General features: G+C 42.4%; 1 protein-coding gene across 1 annotated transcript; it reads right to left on the bottom strand.

Annotated features, from left to right (window-relative positions):
- Positions 1-5,344: 5,344 nt before the first annotated feature.
- On the bottom strand, positions 5,345-12,467 carry CCNB1 (cyclin B1). The gene is made up of 9 exons (XM_061607457.1): positions 12,290-12,467; positions 11,638-11,793; positions 11,426-11,539; positions 9,585-9,767; positions 9,101-9,259; positions 8,241-8,477; positions 6,446-6,586; positions 5,766-5,876; positions 5,345-5,560 (listed from the first exon to the last, which is right to left on the bottom strand). Exons 1-9 carry the CDS (start codon positions 12,308-12,310, stop codon positions 5,456-5,458), a joined length of 1,227 nt encoding a protein of 408 aa, XP_061463441.1. The 5' UTR covers positions 12,311-12,467; the 3' UTR covers positions 5,345-5,455.
- Between the last annotated feature and the right edge of the window lie 6,309 nt (positions 12,468-18,776).

Genomic DNA, 18,776 nt, shown 5'->3' with positions numbered 1-18,776 from the left:
CTTTCTGAATGTGCTGTAAGGCTTCTATATGATTTGTTACCATGAATATGATATCATCTGCATATAAACTTAAGTGCTCTTCCTTCTCCACCTGAACTCCATGAATCTTCCTATTAGTTCTAAGACTGCTGGCTAAAAATTCCATCACTAAGGTAAATAATAGAGAGGATAACGGGCACCCTTGTTTAGTACCTGCTTTAACCTGTATCTGTCTTGATTTGGTACCATAAAACTTTTATAGTTGTTGATTGTGTATATATGCTTTCCATAACTTTGGTAAATTTAGGGCCAAATTTAAAATTCTCTAATGATTTTAATAAAAAATTCTAGTTTATGCTATCAAAGGCCTTATAAATGTCTAAAGCCAATGGGGAATCATTTATTTTACTCAATTTCGTTATACTAAACAAACATCTCACTGGATCTGCTATGTATCTACCTGGAATAAATCCATATTGGTCTGGATGAACTAATCTGGAGATGACAGGTTTCAAATGATTTGCCATGACCGATGCAAAGCTCTTGTAATCCGTATTTAAAAGTGATATCAGCCTATATGAGTCTGGGGAGGTTGGGGAGGTTGGTGTTTTGCTTGGTTTCAATAACAAGGTTATATGTGAAGTAGTCCATGTGGGGGGCATACAAGCACCTGTCAGAATTGTATTAAATAGCCTTGTAAGATGTGGGATCAATGTATCTCTATATAGTTTATAGAAATTTCCCATGAACCCATCAGGGCCAGGAGCTTTATTTACTTTAAGCACCTTAATTGTCACTTTAAGATAATGTTCCAAGAGGCCTCAAGTAGAAAGAATGGCTATGGTCTGCAGGATGAATTGTTGCCCACACTTCACTAAGCCCTTTTTGGTGAAGCTGCGTAAATAACTTGTATATTTTTTGTTGTTATCCCCTTACTTCTCCTATCTCTCTTCCTTTTCTACGTATACTATCCATTTTTTGTTAGGGTCAAACACTTGCATATTCAAATTGGTGTCCCCTCCCAGAATGACGAGTGCTTTTGTAAATTTATTCAATTTCTCCAACAAAGTTTAGAAAAATTGAAGTTATTTTTTGGGGGGAGGGCATAAAATGAGACTGGAGTAATGATGATTTGAGAGTCTAAAATTCCTTCTACAAAAACATACCTCCCCCTCACATGTATAACTTTTCTACTAGTCATAAATGAGCAATGCTACCTCTTGCTTTACCAGATCCCTTAGCCAAAAATTTATGTTTCCATTGTTTAGAAACCTATCTGTTAATTTAGCTTTGCGAGTCTCCTGTAACATTAATACTTTTGGTTGCATGTCCCTTATTTTCTGTAACCTAGTCTAACTTATTTATTTTATTTGTATCCCGCCCTTCCTCCCAGCAGGAGCCCAGGGTGGCAAACAAAGCACTAAAACACTTTAAAACATCATAAAAAAAAGCTTAAAATACATTAAAACAAAACAGCATTAAAAACATTTTTAAAAAATTAAGGTCTGTGATGTCCCTGTATTTTAATATCTGTAAATATGGTAAGTGCGGGTTTATTAAGTGATATATGGTAAGTGACTGAGTGAGAGGGGGGAGTACATGGGCTGGAATGCTGGAGAATGCTGTATGATGATTAGCTGGGCGTTTGAGTGGCTGAAGGTATAAATGAGAGGATGACAGTTGGTTCAGGATTCTGTTTTGTGGGGGAGTTGTTGGTGACTGGTTGTGGAGTGTGGATTGGAGTTGGTTGTGGGTTGGGTTATATTTGGCTGGTATTTAGGCAGAATATATAAGACTGGAAACAAAGAGTGACACTATATGAAACCATACGCTTGTTGAACATTCCTAAAGGAATCTTGTTATTTCCTGGTGTTATCAAATAAATACTTTTATTGGTTTACCAAAAGCCTGATCCTTGGCTGGGGATACACTGACCAGAAGGGAGGGCAGGGTAATTACCAAGGCTGGAGGGAAACAGTATCAAATAAATGGTGGCAGTGGTGAAGGGGAGATATTGTAACAATGTCAAGTATCCAGAGCAACCCAGGATTGTATGCTTTATAGACAAAGATACAAGGAGGTTGTGGACAGCAAGGGCACCCAGACACAAAGTAACAAGCCATGGGGAGACTAAGGCGAAGTCTCTAGCAGTATTGTTTACAGGGAGTGGCTGGTGGTGCGGCCTAGCAGTGGGATCTTGTGAGATCTGTGCTAGGGTGAGCTAAAGAAAAAATAAAAACTAACGTTTCTCCTTGGTGGTAGCCACGGGTGGGAGCCTGACAGGTGGTGCCAGGGGGAGGAACATTACAAGGTCCCCAGTCCTTTTACATTCAGTTAAGTCACTTTCAGCAGATTATTTTAGTGATTCTCAAACGGTGCGCCCTAAGAGGTGGCTAGGTGTGCCTCAAATATTATGAAAGTATATTTTAAAAATGAGAAGAAACCCATTTGTATAGGGGTAAGTAATAGTTTTCTATAGTTTATTTTTATTCATGGTTTTGTCGTGGAATTTACGACTGAGTTCTTTTTGAGGAGATTTAATAATGAAGCCAAAGCCTGTTTTAAGGTTGTTTATTTAGCTAAGCGCTTACCCAGAGTAGAGTACAGGACTCAACTCTCTTCCTCAAAATGGTGGTTAGTTACAGACAGTTATATACCTTTACCTCCGTCACAATCATGGCAACAGTTACATTGGTATAATGATGTTCTGCCCCCGTTCCATCCGTCCTCCCTCCATTCCTGCAATATCAGTGTCCTTGGCACATTTTCACTACAACAGCACTATTCTCTGTTGTCTACGTGACCCCCCTGTCTAGGGGAAATGGCAGTCAGACTTGTTCAGTATTGATCGAAATCCACTTCAGTTTAAAACATTGATATATTTCTAATTTTGTATACAAAGTGCGCCAGGAAATTTTTATGTTTTACAGTGCGCTGCGAACCAAAAAAGTTTGAGAACCACTGGATTATTTGTTTGTTCCATTCCTCCTCCTGTTCTATTATTCCTTTCCCACTTTATATTCCTGTTCTCTGTTCCTGTTCTCTTCCACCCCTCCCCCTCCCCTTTTCCCTCTGATTTCTTTCCCCAATTCCCGATTACAAACCCAACACTAAGTATACCTATTACCTAAAACTTCGCCTTACCGCTGAACCAGGTGTGGCTACTCTTGCGGTTACGTAACTGCATTGAACCACCTATTTAATTTCTTTAAAAAATGAAATATTTATTCTAGGGCACTACATATTAACTTACAACTAAATTTTCAAAAACCTTGAAGTGAAAAGGTAAGAGTTAAAACTAAAAAAGGGCAATCTGATCTATTAATGCATAGATCAGCCACACAAAACAGGAGACTCTCCCAGCCTCTATCTATCAAGTTATTTATGAAACTCAAGGTCCTTTTCCTTTTCCTGCTCCCCTTTTTTGTGCTTTCCTATTAACACTTGGAACATCATATTTTCAGTTTACTAATCACATGCTTGACGGATGAACTTCTATATTGCTGGTTCTTCCTTAACGCTTCCTGTTAGGCAGATCCCTGAGGTTGTGTTGTGGGGTGTATTGTTGCAAAAAGGAGCTTCTCCCCGTTGTCTGTCCTGCCGTTCTCTATGTGGTTTTTTCTCCTTACCACTTCCCATTCATCTTCTTCACCAGCTCTCTCTACTCTGTCATTAGGTTCTTCTTTGTTCCCTGTTCGTAATCCTTCTGGCAGGTCCAGGTGTAGGATTCATAGAAGTTTGGCGACTTCTATTGCTGTGGTAGCTATATATGTAGTCCCCTTGTACTTAAATGGGAAACCCCAATAATACTTTAAACCGGCTTTTTGTAGCACCAATATATGTGGCCTCAATTTCCTCTGTCTCAGAGGATGAAGCAGCTCCTTGTTTTTTGGAGTATTTAGAAAAACTATTATGTTTCTTGATCCTTCTTTCCTTTTAGGACCCAATGCTCTATGTGCTCTTTCTAAATCATCTTCCTTAAGCTGGAAGTCTGGGAGCTGAGAAGTCAGCCATTTTACTAAGAGCCTCTTTATGTCTCCTTGTTCCACCTCTTCATCCCGATCACGAAAACACAGGTTGGGACGTCTATTTCTGTTCTCCAAGTCTTCCAATTTGAGTCTTGCTTCTAACTGTGCTTTTTAAAGTGTCTCAACTTTATCCTTCTGCTCTGCCATTTTTTCTTCAATCACTGTGTTATTACCATATCTAATCTGCTTCACATCTCTCCCAGCTTGTTTTCTAGTATTTCTGTCCAGCTAGTCATTAATTCCTGTTTAAAGGAATGGAGCTGACTAGCAAGTTCTTCTCTATTTCAGCTATTGTGTTTGTGGTCTCTGTCTCTCCCCATTTGCTTGCAGAGAAAGATCTTTTGTGATGCATACACCATAATTGTTTCCTCTGAGGGTATTCTCTGTGCTGTAGGCCTCAAAGCTACTTTCTGTCCTGTTGCTTTGAAATAAACTTTTAAGACCCACCTTTTCATTTTTTGAGTTCCAGCTATCGTTCCCTCCTTGAGCCTAGCATAGGCAAGGTTGAGTCGTTCTTTTTTCTCTTTCTTAGGCATAAATTTTAAAAGAGGCTGAGGAACTCCCACTCTATGCCGCCATTTTTCAGGCATCCAAGCCCTGCCTCAACATTCGCTGCCTTTAAATCCCCTTTTTCTAGTTCATGCTTTACCCCAGTCTTCATAAACTTTAACAATTAAGAGATGGAAATAGGACCTTGCTTTGCCTGGCATTGTGATTTATTAAGCCCTAGTTTGTAGGGGCTCAGCTAACAGGCAGGGATAGAGAAACCATATTACTTTTGTGTTTGAAGAAATTGTGTTAACCAGTTAACAAGTGTGTTCCATTAAGAACTGCTGCTGCTACAACCATTGAAGTTGAAAGCAAGTTTAAGTATGCCTGGCCCCTTTACTACACCAACAGAAGATCCTGTAATCCAGTTACTGAGAGATTTAAACAAGTCATGGTACCTGTGATAGATTTGGTTTCAACTTGTGTTTAGACTACCTTGCACAGCAATGCAACAGATTTTAACAGGAAGAGCTTGAGCCACCTACTAGAAATGGCATTTGCTGCTTTTTCCAGTAGGAAAGGCACAGAGACAACTTAAAACAATCTAGCTAACTAGCTTTCCCTACGTAAAACATTCTCAAAGCATGCTTTTATAATGGCTTGCCAAGCAGTTGTGTTGCTTATGTATGCTTGAGTTATCCCTGCTTAAAGAGCTCCATGGCGTTAAAGAACATATGTGTATCTAACAGACGAGTTTTAGGATTATTTAGAATTGTAGGTCACCTATGAATAAAAACTCACTTCCTAATCAGCAACTTGGGAATTTCAGTTAGACGATGTCAAGAAAGTTAAGGTAAAAAATAAGTTTATTAAAACTTTTATAATGACAATATATTTATAATATACACACTTACGTAGTGACACATGGTGTCAACTTGGTCAGATAAGTTAAATTAGGTTCATTTCAAGAGTGGTTTAGCTAGGTCCTGTACAACTGCGGAGTTCAGTGCTGGAAGGGTGCTGATCTTAGCATGCTTGCTGCTGGCATATTTGTTCTTGACAGTCTGTAGAGAAAATTATATGTATATCAAGAATTAACAATATTATGTACTGTTTTGGAGCCAGCCATATCAATCTGTATTAACATACAATCGAAGCACAACTGTTCTTGATCACGGTGGCTTAGCTACAAACTTTGTTTGGTGGCCATAGTTAGAACTTACAGCTAATCAAATCATGGAGATGCACAGTAGTATGGTGTTTGCTTACCATATGCTTTGCAATGCCTCTGTTTACCAACAGAACATTCTTTGCCATATGCTGCATAACAGGAATAAGAGCATTCTCAGCATAGTACATGTAGTGTTGTAAAGTTGGTGTCTAAGAGCAAGAAGTTAGGAGTTAGAAATCTGTCTGAGCAACTTTTAAGATCATGAAAGAGCTCAATTGTACCATGAACCTTCTCTGTACTAAGAGTTAGCATTTACAACTCCAACTGTTCTAAGCATTTGACATGTGCTCAATACCTATAAGACTTTTACAAGTCACTTTTTTCCCTGTGGATCCTGGAACAGATAGCAGTTTGCTTAAGGCTACCTACTGAGTTCATAGCAGAGGCAAGATCTGAGGCAGATCTTTCCAGGGCATAGCTTATTCTCCGCTATGCAGTGTTCCTGGACCTTGTAGTCCACCAACATCTGGGGATCCAACTCCCATCATCCCTGACCATTTACCATGCTGTCTGGGGAAGATGGCAGTTGCAGTCCAACACCTGGGGACCAAAGTTGAAGAACAGTGTGCGATAGCAATTCTAGTTAGCATATGGGGATGTAAAAGATAGGAACAAATACTAGAGTAATTTCTATTTGGTGATGGTAAGTAGTGAGGTCTTACACCTTTCACCACCTCCACATTATAAATTAAGGTGATGTGTGGGCTCAGTTACTTACCCATTCTCCCTCATCTAGTACTTTAGTAGATAAGCAAAAGGCTGCAGCAGCAATTTGAGAGGGAGAATAGTGTACCATTTCATAATCCACCAGTGAGAGTTCCATCAAATATTTTGCCAGAGTGTGTTGCTGTATATCTGCCTGGAAAAGGTAGGATAAGATGGCATTATCCTCATTGAGCACTGAAAACCAACAACACTATGCCTTGCATTACACTTTGGCATATCTGAAGAATTAAGTTAAAAGTTGTGCTTTCACAGCTAAGATGTAAAGCTTGGACAGCTCTTTCAATGCAGCAGAAGTGAACAGCCTAATCCTATAGTCAGCTTTTAATTTGTCTCAAAACAAGAGTACTGGCAGGCTCCATTTGGAACTACAAGTGCTCATGGAAGAAATGAGCCTACCGTAGCCTTTCCTAACCTAGAGCCTTCCAGATGTTCTGGACTTCAACTATTACCAATAGCCATGCTGGCCAGCGCCAATGGGAGCCACTCATTTGGACAGCACCAGCAGGGCTGGCTCCAGGCATGCGGGGGCTCTTGGGCATCAGCTTGCCCTGGCCCCCCGGTGGGTGGGTGTGCGCACGCACAGCCCCCCCACGCCCCCTACCTGTCTAGTCTTTACCATTGCCCTTAGTGAAGATGGCAGCCGTGGTTTCCCTAAGGGGAATGAAGCCTCTGCCGCCATCTTTGTTGATGGCAAACGTGCGTGCTACTCGTGCACATCTCTGCCATCAACTAAGATGGCGGCAGCGGCTTCAGTACCTTAGGGAAGCTGTGGCCACCATCTTCATTAAGGGCAATGCTAAAAACCTGCTGACAGGTAAGAGGGGGGCGTGGATCGCGGAAGGGGAGTGGAGGGTGTGATGTTCCTATATTAATGTATATATGGTAAGTGTTGGTTGTTTAGAAGATATATGGTAAGTAGTGAAAGAGGAGGGGGAGTGAATGGGCAGTAGAATGCTAGATGATTGGCTGAGTGTTTAAAATGGCTGAACGTATAAAAGGAAGAGTGAGAGTGGAATCTGGGGGGGAGAAGAGAACTGAGTGGGTTGCTTGGTGGGGTTTAGAGAGTTGTTTAACAGGAGAGAGTGGAGAAGGAGGGAGGTGGAGTTCGGATTAGTATTGAGTAAAACCATATGCTTATGTGCTTTAAGAAGAAATCTTGTTAATCTTGTTAGCTTTGTTATCTGTAATAAATACTTAATTTGGTTTACCAAAGGCCTGATCCTTGGCTGGGGTTTCACAGACCAGAAGGGAGGGTAAGGTAATGACCAAGGCTGAAGGGGAACTGTAACAAATGGTGGCAGCGGTGAAGAGAATAACAATACCAGTATTCAGAGTCTCTGGGAATACTAGTATTGGGACGTTACTGGTGGTTGCCTAGCAGGGGGATCTGTTGAGATCTGTGCTAGAGCGGGGAGAGAAACCATAAGAGATAGCGCTCCGGACTGGTGGAGTCCCTGGTGGTGCCTAGTGACAGGCAGTAACCACGCACAGGTAGGAACCTGACAGGGAGAGCCAGGGAAGGATGCCTCACAGAGGGCCCCTCAGGGGCTCCTGTAGCTCCAGGGCCCTCGGGCCAGTGCCCAATGTGGCTGCCCTTTAGAACCGACCCTGAGCACCAGGTTGGAGAACTCTGGCTTACTGATAGGATACTTAACACTCCTCCCCACCTCTTGCCTCAGAGGAAGCATTTTAGGATTCCAGGTTTGAGCTTCCAATTTATATTTGACCTAGAAGTGTCATATTGCAATCCAATGAGTGAGATTGGCAGACTTTTAGAATAGTATTACCTCTCCAATTTTTGATGCCCTCCTTAGGAAATGCAATGGGAGAGGGCGACCAAGTTTGAAGTCCAGAGATCTTAGGATCTTCATCTCCATTTGTCTGATCTGAAGATTGGTGTAAGTGTGATCTGTCACAAAGGCAAAGTCACCAATTTCTGGAGGAAACATTTCTTCATATTTGCTGGCAATGAACATGGCTGTTACACCAACCAGCTGCAGCATCCTCTTAGCAACTTTGTTGTTCTGCAATAGAAAACACTGTTCAGACAGTTTGCAAGATGCTGTTCTGAATTGTTTAAGTGTTGTGCTGCTGCAAGTTCAAATTCATCTCATGAGCTCTTTTGAATCATGCTCTGCAGCATTCCTTCTGGACTACTGTTAACAGATGAGTCAGCTCAAGTCTTGCTTCCTCCGACCCTGGGAGGGTTGTGCAATATGTTCATCTATTAAGGATGTAGCTTTTAATTTTAAAGTAACATGCATTGTTCCATGTATGAGAAAAATCCTAGAAGGTGGGAAACATTTCATCACAATGTGCATCTCCCTCCATACACTTAAGCTAGCCCCGGTCCTTCTATACTCCTGCAGTCTTAAGAAAAGACAGCTGCAAACTGGCTGAAAGAATGTTGCCAGGCCTAGCTAACAAGAAAGATAGGATTCCATCAACAGTCTACACTGGGAACTAGATAGGAATTCCTCCCTATTGGTGATGCAAGTCTGATTAATTTGTACGTGCCTGTCTAGTGGGGTGAGTGGGAGGGACAGCCCATCTGAGGTTCTCCTCCTCCACTGCAGGAAAAGGGCTTAATAAGGCAGCCAGGTCTTTTATGTTGTCTAAGCTTTCCTCCTTAGAAAGCTGCTCTTACCTGCAGAAAGCGATCAATAATGGCAACAGTCATGTACATGGTCTCTTGCAAGAGTTTGAATTTCATCTGGACCTGGACAAGCCAGTCAATTAGGATTGCGCGCATGTTTCCAGTAACTTCCTGGCCTGACAAGTAGTTTGGTCTCACTGACTGCTGACCCTATGAAGAAAATAAGTATATCAAGTTTACTGCCTCTTCACCTTCAAAAAGATAACACCTCTCCCAGTTCAAACTGACACACTGCCGCTAGTGAGCAAATTTCCCTGAGTTGCATAAACTGAAGTTGATACTCATTTTTTTAAAGTTTGACAAAGGCATTGAAAAAGCAAGACTCCTAGCTGCTGTTATCTTCCATTGTTTGTGCCCACCTACGGTATCCAGGAGTGTCATTTCCTAGTGAATTCGGTAAACTACAACTTAGATTTGTAAGTAACCTTTACTTCCAGAGCCATGTGTCAGGTCCATCTTAGTTACATGAACCAACCTCAAGTTCCTTCAGGTAGTTGTAGATATCCTTCACGTATTCACTGCAGAGGTTTGGATCAGAAGCATCATCTGTATCGACATCTCTCACTTCAAGCAGAACATCTGAGAAGGCCTGGCACAGCACTTCCTCTGCTGGTGCACAACCAGAAGTCTCCATTGGGCTTGGGGATGGAGACTCCAACTGCAGAAGAGAGGTTTTCATTCATTAGAATTTGATCTACAACAGCAGTTCCTAAACTTTTTTCTCTGTGGACCATTTGAAATTTGCTGATGGTCTTAGCGGACCACTTAATTTTTCTACCTGTTGTAGCAATTGTAATGTGCTGTGCTAGATGCTGTATGATTTTTAACTGTATTTTTATTGCTTCTTTTTCTTATACATTGCATTTTTATTACAACTTGCACTCCATAGAAATGGAATGGTAATACAACATAAAGAATGAAAGCAGCACTACAATTAAAAATCAACAAGCATTTAATGCAGATATGCCATACACCACCTGAATGAAGCTCATGGACCACTGGTGATCCCTGGACCCCAATTTGGGAACCCCGATCTACAACACCAATTAAACCTCTTTAATCATGGAACTCAAGGCAGCAATACTCCCAGATGGTTTCCCATTCAGACACGAGTCAAATTGAGGCCTCAGCCTCAGCAAGGTGGCTGTATCATGTACCTTCTGGCCATTCTCTGTACTAGACTGGTAGGCAGGAAGTACATATGCTTCCTGCCTAGTAACCCTGATTATAAGTTAACTGCAAGTCTCTTGCTGCATGGGTGTTGCATCTATGTCAGGGGTGGGGAAATGTCTGGCCTGGAAGCCAAACATGGCATACTTGCACATTACTGGGCCAGATATGGTTGTGCCGCTTATGACCATACACATGTGAAAGGATCTAGTGGCCTATTCATAGGCTGCAGGAGGTGCTGGCCTAGCTTGTAGTCCAGAGGAGTGAGACGGAATAGTAAGATGAATACAGTGGATCAGAGACAGGTTGTAAGGTGGTTATTTGAGTTCTTCCACCTCAAATCAGATACTGGATTGTGTATAGGACCTGCAGTATAGAGAGTATTGCAGTTAAAGACTGAAAGGCCAATCGTAATAGGCATGGGTTTAAAAAAGTTCACCTCAAGTTTCTGTACCCAGAAAAAAACAGGACTGACACCTCTACATTCAAAGAGAGTAAATCTTTTGCAGTAAAAGATACTGTTATAGGATTGGGGAGTTGATATGGATGATGTCTTTGGGCATGCTTCCAGCTTGTGATTTTGGATCTGTATAGATGGAGTTGTAGCAGAGAACCTGCTGTGCTGCTCGAACCACTTTCTCTGTAGGGCTAATGGATATGTTGAGAACCCAATCTACATGTCTAAAGACTTGGCCAAGAGAAAATGTGTTGCCACAGGAATTAGGGCAGCTATGGCTTTGGGAAGCCTGCCCTAGAGGAAAGATCTCTTGCACTATTAATGCTGAGAGTCCCTCCATCTTATACAAGATGTGTTGTTCCATGTAAATAACACCATATATCCTGAAGACAGCACAGTCTCCGCTGACCTTCATTCCAAGAACACACACTTTAGTAGGGAGAAAGTTGAGTGAATCATCACAGTGCACTGTGCAGGCAGCCTTAAATTTGAGAATGCAGCCCATCCAAGTTTCCTTATACTGCCTACCAAGAACTGCCAAGGTCAGCAGATGCATTCTCAAAATTAAGGGCTTCAGTATCAAGAGCCAATACCATTATATACAGCAAAATCCTATCACCCCTAATCCTGAACCCACATGCTCCCTCCAACACTAAAGCTAGACCTATGACTTGGGAGCCATTTGATACCTTAACAGGTTCCAAGATTGGCTTTTCTTCCTTCACAGGCTCAGTTGCCTTTTCAGCAGCTCTGATGGCTTTTCGAGTGGTAACTTTGTCCGAAACTGCAGGTTTCAATATTTCCTGGAAAGGGTGAAATAGAAGAACAGATACCAGTGCAGTAGTCCCTATAGTTGCCAAAGTGAAGTTCTGGTTAGAAGGGTGGGGTGAGAGAGACTTACCTTTTTCGCTAGGTCCTTGGACTTCGGTTCACATGCCTTATTGCCAATGTCTCCCAAGGCAGTCCTAGGCCTCAAGCCAGGCTTGGCAGCAACAACCCCCCGCTTGCTAGCTGCCATGACAGGCTTGGTTTTGTTCTCTACGTTGACCTTCGTGTTCTGCAGGAAGGAGGAAGACCCTGTTTAGGTCTCTTTCGCACACACACGGAAGCGTTTGCAGCGCATTAAGGTGAAGTGGGGAGGGAAAGGAGTTTGACCCCCCAAAACCCTGTGAACTTCACGAACTCTCTCCCCCTTCCCTTGGAGCCTTCTCTTTCCCGACAGTGATGAGAAGCTGCACTACTAATTAAGGAGAAGTCTTAATAAGCTAGGGCAACTCCCCTGCCCCGGTCTGGGAACCGATTTGGGTAAGCAGAAAACACTCAAGAGCAGACAGACAGCGTTTTCATCGCATTTTTTTAAACGTCAATTAGTTACTAGCCCCACTTCCCCCTACTCCCTGCTCTGCTATGAAGCACACTCTTTTTCATATTTACTCGAAAGTAAGCCCCACTGTATGGGTTCGCCGCCTTAAGAGCCTGTCATCTCTTGCAAGAGGTAGTGCACAACAACCAACCTAAATATATACACACACCGCCCTCCAAAAGCTTCTTACCCGGGTAACTCGCGAAGCCATGGTCCAGCCTCGAACCACACAGCACTAACTTTTCACAACCAGGCTCGTCTGCTCCGACTAACTCCCTTTCTAGCCCAGGCTCAAAAGCGACCGATTGATACTGCGCACGAGTCCAATACCTCCCACCTACCACCGCAAGTTTAAAACTTGCACTAGGCTGCGCTCATTGGCTGCCTCTTTGGCTTCCTTTGCTTCCCATTGGTCACGCAGCGTTACACCCTGAATGCGTTTCTACGGCTACGGCAGGCTGATTCCTTCTCCGGCGTTCGAAAAGGGAGGTGTGGCGAGCAGAGGGGGCGGGGAGAAATGGACGGCTTTGGGTCACGTGAAGGCTTGTTTTTCAAGCTGGGGAAATCAGCTGGGAAGGAGAATGGATTGATTGGGGGGGGCAGAGCTTAGCTCTGGGGGGGACAGGCAGGATCTTATATTTGCATGCAGGGCTGTGGAGTCGGTAGACGCCTCTATTTTTCTACTGTCCGACTCCAACTCCACTCCACCTAAAATTGCTTCCAACTCCACAGACCTGGAAAGGGCTGTAAATGTCTTTTTAAATTGGAAGCTCTCATAGGAGCATTTTTATCGCTGCCTGAATATGCACTGATCTTGGCATCACAGCATTTGTCTTCATCTGGGTCCTGTGTCATACACTGACACACAAAATGTTTTCCATCTTGAGTTATGGTGAAATGCTCAACTACTGCTGACTTCATGGGAAGCTTCTTTGACATTTTGAATTTATATTTTAAAAAAATTATCAATCAAAATTATTTTGAAGCTGGAGTCGGTACCTTTCTTCTGACTCCACCCAAAATTGCTTCTGACTGCGACTCCACGACTCCGACTCCACAGTCCTGTTTGCATGTAATGACTGTGCTCAGTAATCCGTTGTTTCTCTCTTACTCATAAAAGTATCCTTGTCTGCAAACAATCAAAACTCATTGGGAAAAAGAGTTTCAGGGTTGTGCCTCTTCTCCTCTCTGTGGCTCCTTATATGCTCCAGATTCCTTAAACTCCAATTGTCCACATCGAGATATGTGTGGCAAAGCGCTCTTGCCGCCCCAAGTAAAGCACTTTAATTTTAACGGCTATACTACAGGCAGCAATCCAGCAGTTGAAGCCTTTCCTACCTCACGCTGGGAAGTTTACACCTATCGAATGTTTGCTTTTCATGCAGATATTGAAAAGGATAAGAAGGGGAGAAAAATATAAGAACCCTTAAGCAAAGGTAGCGTATACAGAGGAAAATCTAGAAGAGTACTGTAGACTGTGGCCTCACCACTGCCATGAACTCATTAGGTAGCCTTAGAGATGCCACAGTCTCTTGCCTCATCACACCTCATTTTCAATAAGGAGATAACAATACCACCCTATCTTGCCGGATTGTTGTCTATATCAGCATAATGCAAGTGTTGCACTTTAAGTACTTGAAAGTGCTAAAAGCTGTTGTTTTTATTTTCCTTCAATCTAAAAATTGAACTCAAAATCTCAAACTGTATTATACAGTATTTGGGATTATCATTGTATCTATAACATGAGAAATCGTTACATTTTCATTATTTACATTTATATTATATATAAGGAAGGAACTCAAGTCAGCATTCCATTGCCACTGAGCATGCTCATCTTCATCAGATTGTTTTTACCCATCCACTCTATTCCCTTTTAGAATATATATAATTCTGAAAACCCCAGGGCTCCCCCTCAGCCTGTGGATGGTGCCATTTTGCCTGCATAAACAATGGAATTCACAGCCTGAACTCTGAAAATGTTATGTACAAGTGGGACTTACAACAAAATATTGCAGTGAATAGTGCTGCTGTTCACTATTCCACTCAGCCAGCTATGTCCTCCTCCATAGTTTTCCATCTCTTCTCCCACCCCGCATCAGTCAGCCTTTCATGGCCGCACCAGTCCTTACTGGGCTGTTTTAGAGTTTTCTCTTATTTTTTCTCTCTAAATACTTTTTGTATCTTTGCAAACCTTGGGCTTCCTCCAAACCTGTTGATGCGCTCTCTCTCTCTCTCTCTCTGTCTGTCTGTCTGTCTGTCTCTGTCTCTCTCTCTGTGTGTGTGTGTGTGTGTGTGAGAGAGAGAGAGAGAGAGAGAGAGTCAGTCAGTCAGTCAGTCAGTCAGGTAGGTTACATAAGCAGCAACACTCCATGTGAATATCAGAAAATATTAACCTGCTGACATGAACCAGAAAAAGCTAAGTACTACTACATCCCATAGATTTAAATGATATAATTATGCATTGTTGAGTTAGGTGTGCTTATCTAGTAAAGGGACTTAATCATGCTCAGTGTTGAGTTGTGCCCTGTGACTTCATATATCCGCCCCACCATTGTAAGAGAGACCCTGCTGATGCTTCCCTAGAAAGACTTGTGAAAAATGTTCACTTGCACACCAACTTAAAGGGCAGGGTCTTGCAGTGGTGAGCAACACATGACTCAATGAATATGGCACACAGAGAGTCTTTGCTGCACACACTTGACAGATGTGGTATTTCATCAACTCCCTGGCAGCATTTCTCATGCCCCAGTAAAAGTCTAGGATGGCACTGAGCTGTGGTGGATGGCATCGGAGTTGCCTATGTGGAATCAAAGTTCACACCCTTTCTTGTTGTTATGTGCCTCCAAGTCGATTGCGACTTATGGCGACCCTATGAATCAGTGACCTCCAAGAGCATCTGTCATGAACCTCCCTGTTCAGATCTTGTAAATTCAGGTCTGTGGCTTCCTTTATGGAATCAATCCATCTCTTGTTTGGCCTTCCTCTTTTTCTACTCCCTGCTGTTTTTCCTAGCATTATGGTCTTTTCTAGTGAATCCTGTCTTCTCATTATGTGTCCAAAGTATGATAACCTCAGTTTAATCATTTTAGCTTCTAGTGATAATTCTGGTTTAATTTGTTATCTTGGTCCAATCCCGCTTTCCAAATGATATGTTCTGCTTATAGATTAAACAAATAGGGTGATAAAATACACCCCTGTCTCACACCCTTTCCGATGGGGAACCAATCGGTTTCTCCATATTCTGTCCTTACAGTAGCCTGTTGTCCAGAGTATAGGTTGTGCATCAGGACAGTCAGATGCTGTGGCACCCCCATTTCTTTTAAAGCATTCCATAGTTTTTCATGATCTACACAGTCAAAGGCTTTGCTGTAATCTATAAATTTCTTCTGAAATTCCTTGGTCCATTCCATTATCCAGCGTATGTTTGTGTCGTGGAATTTACGACTGAGTTCTTTTTGAGGAGATTTAATAATGAAGCCAAAGCCTGTTTTAAGGTTGTTTATTTAGCTAAGCGCTTAGCCAGAGTAGAGCACAGGCCTCTACTCTCTTCCTCAAAATGGTGGTTAGTTACAGACAGTTATATACCTCTTCTTCCGTCACAAGCATGGCAACAGTTACATTGCTACAATAATGCTATACCCCCCTGTACCATCCATCCTCCCTCCATTCCTGCAATATCAGTGTCCTTGGCACATTTTCACTACAACAGTACTTTTCTTTCTTGTCTACGTGACTCCCTGTTGAGAGCAGAATGGCAGTCAGACTTGTTCAGTATTGATCTAAATCCACCTCATTTGCAATATGATCTCTGGTACCTCTTCCCTTTCTAAATCCAGCTTGGACGTCTGGCATTTCTCGCTCCATATATGGTAAGAGCTTTTGTTGTAGAATCTTGAGCATTACTTTACTTGCATAGGATATTAAGGCAATAGTTGGATAATTACTGCATTCTCTGGGATCCCCTTTCTTTGGAATTGGGATGTATATGGAACGCTTCCAGTCTGTGGGCCATTGTTTAGTTTGCCATATTTGTTGACAATTTGTTTTCAAAATTTGGACAAATTCAGTCTCAGTAGCTTGTAGCAACTCTATTGGTATGCCATCTGTTCCTGCTGATTTCTTTCTTCCAAGTGTTTTAAGATCAGCTTTTACCTCACATTCTAAAATTTCTGGTTCTTCATCATATGGTTCCTCCATGAATGAATATGTCGTCCTGGTATCCACAAAGGTTGTCACAAGGTAGGGATATACATATAGCCTTTTTTGCTTTAATTCAGAGTCTGAATGATTGCTACATTGTCTCTGGAAAATAATTTTCTCTAGGCCAGATTACCAGTGAGCTTCCTACCCCCCCCATAACTTTCCCCATGCAACATTGTCATTAAAGCAATTTGGCATCTTTGGCTATGTGCCTTGGAGGCATCTTTCAATAGTGCACATGCTCTCTGTGATCTGTGTTGTGAAGATTAATCACAGGGTGTGGTGGATGGTCTTGCAGGTTGGATTCGAACTTCAGGACAAACAGGGTGCTGACTACATGCTGCATTGCTAAAACGTCCTTACTCGTGTCAGTTTCATGAGGCCAGAGCCCCTTTCAAAAGTCCTGACCTGGTACACCAGCCACTAATATGTACAGCATTTGTACTCTACAGTTGTATGCCACAAGCCATAGCCGTGATCTGTACATACGGACTGATGAATGCATTATCAACTTTTTAAAAATGGTGACAGCCATATGAAATTCAGGCACAGGTAAGGGCATTTTGGCGGTGCTGCATTTTGCCAGCAAGACATCTTAATAGGACTTGAACTTATTCCGCTTATAAAACATACTGTGCTTGTGTAATGTACAGCTGGCCAGTAAGCCATAGTAACTTAGTACAGGGGATATACTATTGCTTCCCTGCCCAAAATGATGATTAATGGGAGAATGAAATCAAAGAGGCAACTAGTAACTAGTGACTTCAGTTATCCTAGGCACGGTATATGCATATAGCTGTTAAAGGCACAAGGATCCTGTTTTTCCCCAATGCCAACCCCAAACCAAAGCCTGGAGTGCCATTCTGTACCCACTTATCTGGAAGCAAGAGCCATTAAACATAAAGAGACATACATCTGAGTAGACATGTATACCATTGTACTGTAAGTTAACTATACACTCAATTCTTAATGAGTCCCTGGTCTTTAGCTCCTGCAAAGCAGGAGACACACCCAAGCCTCTTTGCAAAGTTTTCACATTTGTCTTTTTGGGGGGAGGAAGATTCTTCAACATTCACCAATGCTTATTGTGCAGTAGTATTTGCAGAAAATAATTTCTAGGCACTACCTGATCTCAGGTAAACTCAGCACAAGAAAGATGCATCCTGATTGCTAGGAAAAAAGGGCAAACTGGAGATTCCAAGTACTAGGGGGGAAAAGAAAAGGGCAAAACAGCAGCTGTTTAAGATCCCAGAGATTTTTAATTGCCTGGTGTCCAAACAACTCACTTATCAATCACAGCTCTGACTTTACTATTGGCTAATAACACAGACAGGCAGGAGTAGCCAGTCTGGCTCATTTCATGCAAATTGCTGAGTACCTGTACATTTTGCTCCCTAACCTCATTTCTAGAAGGGCTAGAGCCTTATTTCAAGAAAAATGAAAGCTCAGCTTATCAGCTACAGGTGCTACTTACGCAGTAATGTATTGGCTGCCAAGAATAGCTAACTTTGGTCAAGCTGAAATGGGTTAACCAGAGAATTTTTGGAGCCTATGGTTTCCTAGGACTCCCTACTGGGGGAGATCCATGGCTCAATGTCAAACAGACAATTTGCAACCCTGCAAGATGCAACCAAGCCGTAGCTGTTATCTTTTATCAGCTTCCTGAGATCAAGTCAGGAAGAGGGCGTGTTATAGATCAGGACCCCTGGGCAATGCTGTCTAGCCCCCTTATCTTCAAAGGCTTCGAAGGAGTGGATCACAGCAGGGGCAGAATAGGGTGTTTTGCCTCCCCCCTCCTTGTTGACCGATAAACTCCATGAAAAAGGAAGGATGCTCCTTCAGCCTTTGTTCCCTTTTTCCATCTACTCGACTCGCCTGAAGTGTGACAGAGAAAGCCGTTTGGGAATCAGGCAATTCTACTGGGAGAATAGGACCTATGCTACTGTAAGTATAGGATCTTAGCTTAGATAGACCTTTTATTATTTTGTCTGTATTGAACTTCTCTCCTTTGTTATGCCAATGTACCTCATGTAGCCCATCGGTGATTAGCTTTAAGGAATCAAGCTGTTGTTCTCTTTTGTATATACCATCCTACTTACCTTTAAATAAACTATCTTTTTATAAATGGTGTGTATTGGCTTGGAACTAAAGATTCTAAATCGTCCTTGACTGCTGAACGCCGATTACTGTTAATAAATTAGGCTTAATCCCTTAGAATTCACATTGGTCTCTGAGATCCCTTCTCTCAGAGGAAGGAACCAGGAAGAGGGGTGGTAGTAGTACTACCGTTATTACTCCTAAAAGGAAGGAAAGTTTTTGCCTGAAAAGCAGAGACCCAGAAGAGTTGGGACTGTTCTCGGAAGCAAAGGACCCTGTGACGCCCTTCCCTGGCTCTCCCTGTCAGGTTCCTACCTGCGCGTGGCTACTGCCTGTCACTAGGCACCACCAGGGACTCCACCAGTCCGGACTGTCCTTTT

Source organism: Rhineura floridana, chromosome 1, assembly GCF_030035675.1.
Source record: "Rhineura floridana isolate rRhiFlo1 chromosome 1, rRhiFlo1.hap2, whole genome shotgun sequence".
Classification (NCBI taxonomy): domain Eukaryota; kingdom Metazoa; phylum Chordata; class Lepidosauria; order Squamata; family Rhineuridae; genus Rhineura; species Rhineura floridana.
Note: the sequence above shows the minus strand (reverse complement) of the source record. Positions and strands in the feature narration are given on the sequence as shown.

Excerpts from the sequence above, each read along its gene's own strand:
- CCNB1 (XM_061607457.1), bottom strand. The coding sequence starts at position 12,310 with ATGGCTTCGCGAGTTACCCGG. Across the intron at positions 8,478-9,100 it reads TTATTGATCGCTTTCTGCAG|AACAACAAAGTTGCTAAGAG; the intron begins GTAAGAGCAGCT and ends TTTCTATTGCAG. Across the intron at positions 5,561-5,765 it reads GAGGCATTGCAAAGCATATG|ACTGTCAAGAACAAATATGC; the intron begins GTAAGCAAACAC and ends TTTTCTCTACAG.